Below are 9,703 nucleotides of genomic sequence, written 5' to 3'. Positions count from 1 at the left end.
TACCAAGGCAACCAAAGAGGTGGTGCTGTAGGTAGAGGAAGAGGTGGTGGTCGAAAGCCTGACAAGAGTCACATTCAATGTTTCAACTGTCAGAAGTATGGTCACTATTCGACAGTGTGTCCAGAAAAGAATAAAAGTCAAGAAAGTGATGCAAAGCTTGCAAAACAAGAAGAAGAAGAGATGTTGTTGATGGTCACAACAAAAGATGAAGATAAATTCAAGGACCAATGGTACTTGGATTCAGGATGCTCATCACACATGTCTGGAAGAAAAGATTGGTTTATCAACATAAGACCCTCGATGAAAAATATGGTGAAATTTGCAAATGACAATACTCTAGCAGCTGAAGGTATTGGTGATGTAATGATTACGAGGAAAGATGGAAAGAGGTCAGTAATTTCCAATGTGTTGTACATACCAGGCATGAAGAGCAACTTACTCAGCATTAGGCAGTTGGTCGAAAAGAACTACAAGGTTTCGATTGAAGATAAGATGATGAGAGTTGTCGACGCAAGTGGGAGGTTAATCTTGAAGGCTCCTATGTCACAAAATAGAACCTTCAAGATCGAACCCAATGTGATGGAGCACGAGTGCCTTGCAACTGCAACTAGCAGAGATGAATGGATATGGCACTATCGACTAGGCCATCTCAACTTCAATGACATCAGAGTGTTGAAAAGAAAGAATATGGTTTCAGGACTGCTAGAAATCGACATTCCAAACGAGGTATGTGAGGAATGTGTGCAGGCGAAGCAGCACAAGAATAACTTCAGCAAGGATGCAGGAAGCAAGTCAAAGGCAATCCTTGATGTCATATACTCTGATGTATGTGGTCCTATCCAGGTGGATTTGAATGGAGGTAACAAATACTTTGTTACACTCATAGATGATTTCAGTCGAAAACTATGGACTTACCTGATCAAGAAGAAAAGTGAAGTGATCGAGGTATTTGTCAAGTTCAAATCTATGGTCGAAAGACAAAGTGGTCGAAAGCTCAAGGTTTTGAGAACTGACGGTGGTGGAGAATATGTGTCAAAAGACTTCAACATGTTATGTGAGAAAGAAGGGATTGTGCATGAGGTGGTGCCACCCTACACTCCACAGCAGAATGGAACCGCAGAAAGGAAGAATCGAACCATCATGAATATGGTAAGAAGTATGTTAAAAGGCAAGCATTTACCTAAAGAATTTTGGGGAGAAGCAGTGTCGACTGCAACATACATTCTAAATAGATGTCCGACAAAGAAACTAGAAGGAATTACTCCAGAAGAATGTTGGTCTGGTGTGAAGCCTAGCTTGAGCCATCTGAAGGTATTTGGATCTATAGCACATAGACATGTGCCAGATCAGTTGAGAAGAAAACTTGATGACAAGTCGAGTCAAATGATACTTATAGGATATCATTCGACTGGAGGATACAAGTTGTTCGGCCCAGCGAACAAGCAAGTAGTGATCAGCAGGGACGTGATCATAGATGAGCTTAAAGAATGGGATTGGACTGAAAATGTCAAGAAGGATTCAGTGAGAATTCTTTATGACGAACCAGCTACTGAAGTCGAAAGAGAAGAAGTTGGACAAGAAGAAGTCAGAGGTGATGCAGGCTCAGGCAGACCTCAGAGAACAAGACACATGCCTGCAAGGTTGCAAGAATGTGTGATTACATCAGATGATGTAGTCAATGATGAAGGTGAGCTGGTACATTACGCTTTCTACGCAGATGTCAAACCTGTCAATGCAACTGAGGCATTGAAGGATTCGAAGTGGGTGAAAGCTATGAATAAAGAATTGAAGTCCATCGAAGATAACAATACTTGATCACTTGTCGAATTGCCTCAAGGCAAGAAGGCAATTGATGTGAAATAGGTATACAAGGTGAAGTGTAATCCCAAAGGTGAAGTGACTCGATACAAGGCAAGGCTTGTGGCAAAAGGATTTCTTCAGAAGGAAGGAATTGACTTCGACGAGGTCTTTGCACCTGTTGCCATGATTGAAACGATCAGGTTGGTTGTTGGTCTGGCGAACATGAACAATTGGCACATGTGTCAGATGGACGTTAAATGTGCATTCCTGAATGGACCCTTGGACAAAGAAGTCTATGTTGCACAACCAGTTGGGTTTGTGAAACATGGAGAAGAGAGAAAAGTGTACAGACTGCATAAAGCACTGTATGGGCTGAAGCAAGCTCCAAGAGCTTGGAATAAGAAGATCGACAGCTTCCTAAGGGAGAAAGAATTTGTGAAGTGCACAACTGAACATGGGGTATATGTAAGAAGAAGCAAGAGTGAATTGCTTATACTATGTCTCTATGTCGATGACTTGTTGATAACAGGTAGCTGCAAGAAAGAGATCGAAGGCTTTAAAGGTGATCTCAGCAAGGAATTTGAAATGTCAGATTTGCGCGAAATTTCATACTTCCTTGGCATCGAATTCTACAAGAGTAGTAGAGGCTTGATGATGCATCAAAGAAGATATGCAAGTGAAATTCTCAAGAGATTTGAGATGGAAGAATGCAATTCGACTTCGACACCTGCTGAAACAAGATTGCAAATGTCGAAGAACCCAGATGAAGAGGATGTCGACCCAACCCAATACAGAAGACTTATTGGATCATTGAGATACCTTTGTCACACAAGACCTGACTTAGCATACAGTGTAGGTATGATAAGTAGATTCATGCAGAAGCCAAAGATATCGCACCTAGCAGCGGCGAAGAGGATACTGAGGTATCTGAAAGGAACTCTCGACTATGGCATTCTGTTTCCTGCAGCTGATAAGGGAAAAGAATGCAAATTAATGGGTTACACCGACTCGAGTTGGTGTAGTGATGCTGAGGATCGAAAATCCACAGCAGGATATGTGTTTATGCTAGGTGGTGCACCAGTTGCTTGGAGTTCGCGAAAGGAACCAGTAATGGCACTATCATCGTACGAAGCAGAGTACATAGCTGCTTCTCTTTGTGCATGTCAAGCAACATGGATGGTGAACTTGGTCGAAGAAATAACAGGTAAAGATCATGGAGCAATTACCATGAAGATCAAGAACATGTCAGCTATCAATCTGGCGAAGAACCCGATAGCACATGGTCGAAGCAAGCACATCGAAATGAGGTTCCATTATCTTCGAGAGCAGGTAGCTAAAGGGAAGATGAATTTGGAACACTGCAGAACTGAGAATCAGATTGCAGATATCATGACGAAGGGAGTGCTGGTCGAAATATTCAGAAGACTAAGAGCTATGATGAATGTGGATAGCTTAGACACAATGAATTAGGTGGTGTGTTAATTTGTAATTCCTTGTGTCGAGGCAGGTTGTTACTCGAACACAAGGTGTGTCGAAGTGCGTAACAGTTTGTTACACAAAAGTTTGTTTTAAATTTAGATAGATTTGATTTAGATTTAAAATAGATTATATTTGATTTAGTTCCAAAATAGGTATTTTGGGCTTTTATAGTTTTGGGCTTTGGCTTAGGGAGAAGGCTAACCTAAATCTATAAATAGGGAGTAACCCTCACTATTTGTAATCAAGTCAATAACTTGTATTTACAGAAGTTGCAGTTGCAAGTGAATAACAGAATTTCCACAGTTTGTGGGCAGAGAGAAACTCTGCAGAAAATACTTTCTTCTTCTCTTTAATTTCCGCAAACCCAATCCTACTTTTGTTCTTATTTTTCTTCATTGTCATCTTTAACGATAAGGAATTACTCAAAGGTTTGAGAGTCTAATTCCAACACTATTTGTTCGACATTGATGGTTTAGTAAATTTACACTAATCATTCTTTCGGTGTTTTAACACCATTTTGAATAAGGTTGAAATCTCCAGCGTGTTGCTAGGATGTCATGATCTTGTTGAGACTTGATTTTTCATAGGTTCATATTTATTTAATGATGCATTTGTAATGGACAAACTAATGTCTTTATAAAAAATTACAATAACTTTTTAATTACTCTTGTAGTGTTTTAACTCTACTCAGATTAAGGTTGACACCTCCTTCATTCTACCTAGAATTGAGACTTGATAATTGGTAGGTTCAAGCTTATTTAATGAAACATTTTTATACATTAATGTTCAACCTTGTTGAAACTTGACGGAGTAACCTGCCTAACCTACAAATTGGACCCGAGCCGCCCGAAATAATGTTCAATTTGCAGTTTGGGCCCGAATCCGCCCGAATGTTTGGCCCTACGGACAAGGATATGCTTTCACTCCAGAAACATATGTTGCCTCTATAGATGCAGATGCTGTTTCAGCAAAGTCTTTCCATGAATCAGTGGATAATATAACAAAATCTGCCAGTTTTCCAATAGATAAGGATCCGAGATCATTGTCGATGAAGCTCGCACGCGCGGCAGAAATTGTATACCTGTAAGGGTGATCAATTTAAGAATCTAAGAAACATGCAAGAATAATAAGAAAATAGAAAAGTAGTCTATTAAGAATCAAGGGTTTTTGAAACATGTAAATTTCCATTTCGTATCTTTAGGATTTTATTATTATACTAAAAAGCTTTGATGCTGATATCTGAGAAGTCAATTCGGTTTGTAATTGTGTAGGGACATCTGATTCAGTTGGTAATTATGCAGGGACATCTGATTGCTGAGGCCCGGGTTCGAACCCGTTTCACGTCGTCAATGCAGATAAAACACAAGATATCAACAAACAATATAACATTAGAACAAAATTAATTAATTGCTAAACATTGCTTACCCTTTTATTGCTTCTTCTAATGAAATGCATTCTGATGGAATCCATGCATCTTTCCAATTGGGAGGTTTTCTTTTCATTGCTGAATTTATGCCACTCAAGGGATTCATGTCTGCTACCTAGTAAGTAGATACATAATGATTAGTTAAGTACAACTTCATAATTTCAGTTTTTCTATGGCAGAAACCAGATATCCTCTACACGCAACTGCAGAGAAAAAGGCTTTCGGTCCTAATACTTACTGGCCAATCAGAACCAAGTGCAACTAGTGCATTGGAATCTAAGAGTGACTTGAATAAATATGTTTCCCTTTCAGCCCTATCTTTGCCAAGCTTTTTCGGAACAAAGTCGGCATCATCCAGTAAGTGATCTGGCTGATGATGAATAGAAACAAGAAACTATTACAAAGTTTGTAAAGAACATGGTTTAAAGATAACAATTTGATGAAGATATGGTCCATATCAACAAGTTCACGGAAACAGCGATAATGGTAATAAAAAGAAACCTGCACAGAAGCAATAACTCCTTCTTTGCCAAATCTTTGTGGACTACCAGGTGCCAAGTGCTGAGCATGCTCAATCTGAAAGCGGAGTCTCAGTTGGTCAAAATGATTAAAGTAAAACAAATACTCCTACGGTAGAATGTGATAATAAATATTCAAGGGTACAATAGCTATGAAACAGACTCCGACACGGACACTAAGACAGGGACATTCTGACATTGATAATATCAAAAACATAGGACACTGAAGGTTTCTCAAATTTTAGCGAAAGAGATACCCTGAATCTTCGATCTCTCATTCCATTTGTAGAAGCAACTGAGCTATGTATATCCAATATCAAGTCATTCGCCTTGTCTCCTATGGCATGAATTGCAATCTGAAAAAAATCAGTAGTCAGAAAGACAGTAACTAAAATTGCATCTGATTCCATCACAGGTTTGTTGTAGCAGTAGAAAAAAGCACCTGAAGACCAGATAAATCTGACTCCAAAGTCATGTTGAGAAGAGTATCAAGTTCTGCCAGTTGTAAACCATAGTTGTCCGGCTCGTCTTCATACGGCTACAAAATTTGAAAAACAAAAGTAATCACTTCATAAGCCATGAAGCATGGACATAGTCAAAAACATATGACACCGACACTGCGACATATTCATATCGTACAATGAATCAAAGCTTCTTAAATCACATGAAGTACATTTAGATTTTAGTTCGTCAGCGGATATTGAATGTGAAATTTTTTGAAAAGCTGGTCTCACCTCATAAAACAATGCACTATTGGAACCCAAAGAACCATCAGAAAAGGCTTTGACACCGCCGAAATAAACCCATTGACTTAAGGAACGGCCCATTTTATTAACCAGAACCTAAATAGGAATAAGAAAAAGCTATTCAGAAATCAGTTACATAAAAATTGGCAAGTATTGGAAATGTCATAATGCGTAAAATTTCTTGATCGCAGTAGAAAAAAAAAAGCATTTGTTCGTTAATACCGCTAACCGTGGCCATGTCTCCATTGGAAAAAACAAACATACTCTAACTTTCATTTTCGACATAGCATCAGTCCACTGATAAACATCTGTACAATTCACACAAAACACAAACAACATTCATCTTAAGCAAAGATTGAGGCTTTATCCGACTGAGTAAATAGTTGGAATAGCATTAGAACTCGAACTAGAACACTAAACCTGTAAAATCCTCCCAAGAAAGTTCTGCAGAAACCCCTGGAAAATATCTTCCCATATCAACAACTGTTGTCACACCGTTTGTCAAAGCTAGATTGCTTGCTTTTTGCAAAGCTTCCCTCCTGTCATCTATCGTACGCTCGGGAATTCGAGAGACTACTAACGTCATTGCAGAATCAACTAGCAATCCAGTAGGCTCTGTATGAAATAAACAACCCAACACAACACAACAATTAGTAAAAAAAACGCTTCACACTGTCAATGCATATGAATTAAATCCGTCGTAGATTACTTGAAGAAAGTTCAAACCATGCATAAGAATAATAAATTACTACCTCCCTCGGCACTCCTCACTATAGTTCCTCCTTTTGGACTCTCGGTTGAGTTTGTAATGCCGGCCAGCCTTAGCGTCACTGAATTAGCCCATCCCATATGCCCGTCCATTCTCGATAGCCAAACCTGCTTGTAAACTTCAACTTAGATTCACCGTCTTGTGTATGATGAACATGTTTGAATCGAAGTTAACATTGTCTTCCTTACAGGATTATTAGGAGTAATATCATCAATCCAATAGGCAGCAGGCAAATCTCCTCCCCATTGATCATTGTTCCATCCACCGCCCAAAATCCAGGAACCGGGTTTCGCACCTAACATTACCCGTGTAAATAAGTATATGTATCAAAGACATTGATTCATGACGAATCAAAATTAAACTTCAATATTGTAATTCGTCGTCTTGTTTCTTTGCATCAATGGTGCATCGAAGAAGTAAATAAGCAAGCAAGATTTCGAGTCTTACTTTCAGCTGCTTCTTTAATTCTTCTAATAACCTCTTCCTTCTTGTTCACGCCTCTCAGTCCCACCTGCATCATCTGCATCAATGACTATAATTAAAAAGAAAGCAAACAAGACAAGTTCGCGAGGATTTCTCAGAGAAGAAAACTTATGAGGTTGCATGTACAACACCTGTAGGCCACCAGAAATGAAATGAACATGTGAATCGATAAATCCAGGAAGCACGACTTTCCCTTCAAGATCCAGCACTTGAGTTCCATGACCTAACACTTCCTATACAGTGTTTGTTAGAAATCAGAGGGTGTCATAGCTCCAAATCATACACACAAGAGACACAGAAAGTCTGTTGATACACATGAAGCTTCATTATATAAAAATGTAATGAATTTATTGAAAACTGATTATGGTCAAACACGGTTAAACCAGAGTCAATTGAACATTGGTTCAATCAGTTCAACAAAACTAAAATGTAACCCAGATTAAACCAACCGACAAACTGGCTGCTTCTCGATTCAATCGGTTGAATTAGCCGGTTCGGTTTGGTTTTAAAAATATTGAATTGGATTCAATGTTGAAGAATAACCCATGGTTATAAATTGCAGTCCACAACCGCAATTTCGGCCAAGATATTGTTGATGCAGTAGTCTCCGCAATCGCATCGGACCTCAATTTCAGTATGATTTAAAATCAAGCCTATGGCCGCATTAGGAACGACAATTTCACTCATGTTTTTTTAAATTTTCATCAAAACTCAAAATTTAAGAACCCTCAAAACTCAATTTACTTATGATGTAATAATGAAAAACCACTACATTAAGTATCTTTCGGTGTCTCAATCAAAATTCACATCGCAATGGCCGCAATGCACATCGAACAAACTGCAATCAAAACACCCGCAAACGCAACCGCCCATGAACACAATTTAAAACCATAAACATCTAACTACTTATTAACAACCGCTTCCTAATTCCTACCTAAGGGAGTTCTAACTAATTCACTACTTATTCAATAAATTTCTATATTTGTAAGAAACACTTTAGCACAGACACCTCTGAAAAAATGTGTGGCCCAACACCTACACTGGTTATTATATTTAATTTATTCATTTTATGAAATTATGAGGTATTTGTGTTGATGTCGTGTTTCCGGTGTCAGTGGTTCATAGGTAAGAAATAAGAAAACTGAAATGAACCTGGACAAAAGAGTTATTCCCAATACGAAGCACCCTTCCATTAGCCACAGCCATGGAGTGTGCAAACGGGAGAGATTCATCACTTGTGAATATCACCCCATTTCTTATGATCAACTCCGCTTCTAATGGAATAGAAGACTTCTCAGGATTCTTCCATGGAAGAAAATCTGCAAAACCCAGAAAAGGTTTTTGAATTCATTCATTTATTATGCATGCAAAAGTGAACATGTTTGTAAGAGAGAGAGGTTGTGCTGTTCTTACTTAATGCGGGGTGGAGAAGATGAAGAGATGCGATGAGTATGGCTACAAGTAGAGAGATTGGAGCGGATAAGACTGTGAGAAAGTTCATTTGGAGGAAGAAATAGTTTAGAGTAATGAATTCTAGCAGAAACGTTTGGAAGTTATCAGAAGAGAGAGAGAGAGAGAGAGAGAGAGAGAGAGAGAGAGAGAGAGAGAGAGAGAGAGAGAGAGAGAGAGAGCACGATCAACTTGGCTTTATTTTAATTTGACATGGCTTTATGATATTTTTAAGCTATGCTGATGTGGTAACACGTAGATTTTTTATTTCAATCCAAATTTGTTTCTATACACTTATTTCAATCAAATTGAGAAGATTGGTTCGATGTCATTAAGGTTGTATATGGGTTGGGTTGGACTGTGTTTGGCCTACTCCGTTATTCAATCCATTCAAATTTTAATTGGTTGGGTTCGTCGTCCAACCCGCAATTTCATTATCAAAATCGATCAGAACCAACCCATTCGTTTATGAGTTGAATTGGGTTAGGTTTGTGGGTTGTGTTTCAAATTAAAAAATTATAATTTTTTTTAATTTAAAGATATTGTAACACAATTCAATACATTTATAATCATTTCTAACATATAAAATGGATGAAGCACGTCATATAATATCTAATATTATTCATCAACATGACATAACACTGGATAATAGTATAAAAATCCACAAGACACGTTATTTTTATAAAATACATAAGTTCGAAATGATACAAAAGAAAATAAGAAATATCATTTAGTCTTAGAATTACGTAAACTCATTGACTAGTAGTATTATTGGTGGAGAATAAAGTTTTTTTGAAAAAATTATGATTAGTATTGAGATAATGATTTTATATTTCTATTTAAAATAATAATAAATAAGAATTATTAATGTCACATCAATGGATTGGGTCAACGGGTCTGCGGATTGCAAAACTCAAACCCGATACCCGAACCAAAACTATATGGGTTGTTGCGGGTTGTGTTGGATATATCTGTAAATGAATGGGTTCGGGTAATTTATGGGTTGGTTCGGTTTGGGTTAGCGGGTTCGTGG

The 9,703-nt window shown here is 38.1% G+C and overlaps 1 protein-coding gene across 3 annotated transcripts; it reads right to left on the bottom strand.

The window, feature by feature from the left end:
- Positions 1–3,908: 3,908 nt before the first annotated feature.
- On the bottom strand, positions 3,909–8,812 carry LOC131657109 (protein LONG AFTER FAR-RED 3-like). 3 transcript variants are annotated; one of them, XM_058926601.1, is made up of 15 exons: positions 8,635–8,811; positions 8,374–8,540; positions 7,353–7,454; positions 7,186–7,258; positions 6,927–7,033; positions 6,722–6,845; positions 6,390–6,584; positions 6,192–6,277; positions 5,958–6,065; positions 5,666–5,761; positions 5,481–5,579; positions 5,207–5,281; positions 4,944–5,075; positions 4,705–4,820; positions 3,909–4,360 (listed from the first exon to the last, which is right to left on the bottom strand). In XM_058926601.1, exons 1-15 carry the CDS (start codon positions 8,720–8,722, stop codon positions 4,180–4,182), a joined length of 1,749 nt encoding a protein of 582 aa, XP_058782584.1. In that variant the 5' UTR covers positions 8,723–8,811; the 3' UTR covers positions 3,909–4,179. The 3 variants fall into 3 exon arrangements, with proteins under 3 accessions (XP_058782584.1, XP_058782585.1, XP_058782586.1); XM_058926602.1 differs by lacking the exon at positions 3,909–4,360 and adding an exon at positions 4,377–4,593 and having other exon boundaries at positions 8,635–8,812; XM_058926603.1 differs by lacking the exon at positions 3,909–4,360 and having other exon boundaries at positions 4,944–5,071; positions 8,635–8,812.
- Between the last annotated feature and the right edge of the window lie 891 nt (positions 8,813–9,703).

This window comes from Vicia villosa, linkage group LG3, assembly GCF_029867415.1.
Source record: "Vicia villosa cultivar HV-30 ecotype Madison, WI linkage group LG3, Vvil1.0, whole genome shotgun sequence".
Classification (NCBI taxonomy): Eukaryota; Viridiplantae; Streptophyta; class Magnoliopsida; order Fabales; family Fabaceae; genus Vicia; species Vicia villosa.
Note: the sequence above shows the minus strand (reverse complement) of the source record. Positions and strands in the feature narration are given on the sequence as shown.

Bases quoted from the DNA above. Each gene is read 5' to 3' on its own strand.
- LOC131657109 (XM_058926601.1), bottom strand. From the start codon at position 8,722: ATGAACTTTCTCACAGTCTTATCCGCTCCAATCTCTCTACTTGTAGCC. The intron at 7,455-8,373 runs GTTCATTTCAGT...AACACTGTATAG, and splicing joins GGAATAACTCTTTTGTCCAG to GAAGTGTTAGGTCATGGAAC. The intron at 5,282-5,480 runs GTATCTCTTTCG...CTCCGCTTTCAG, and splicing joins TGAGAGATCGAAGATTCAGG to ATTGAGCATGCTCAGCACTT.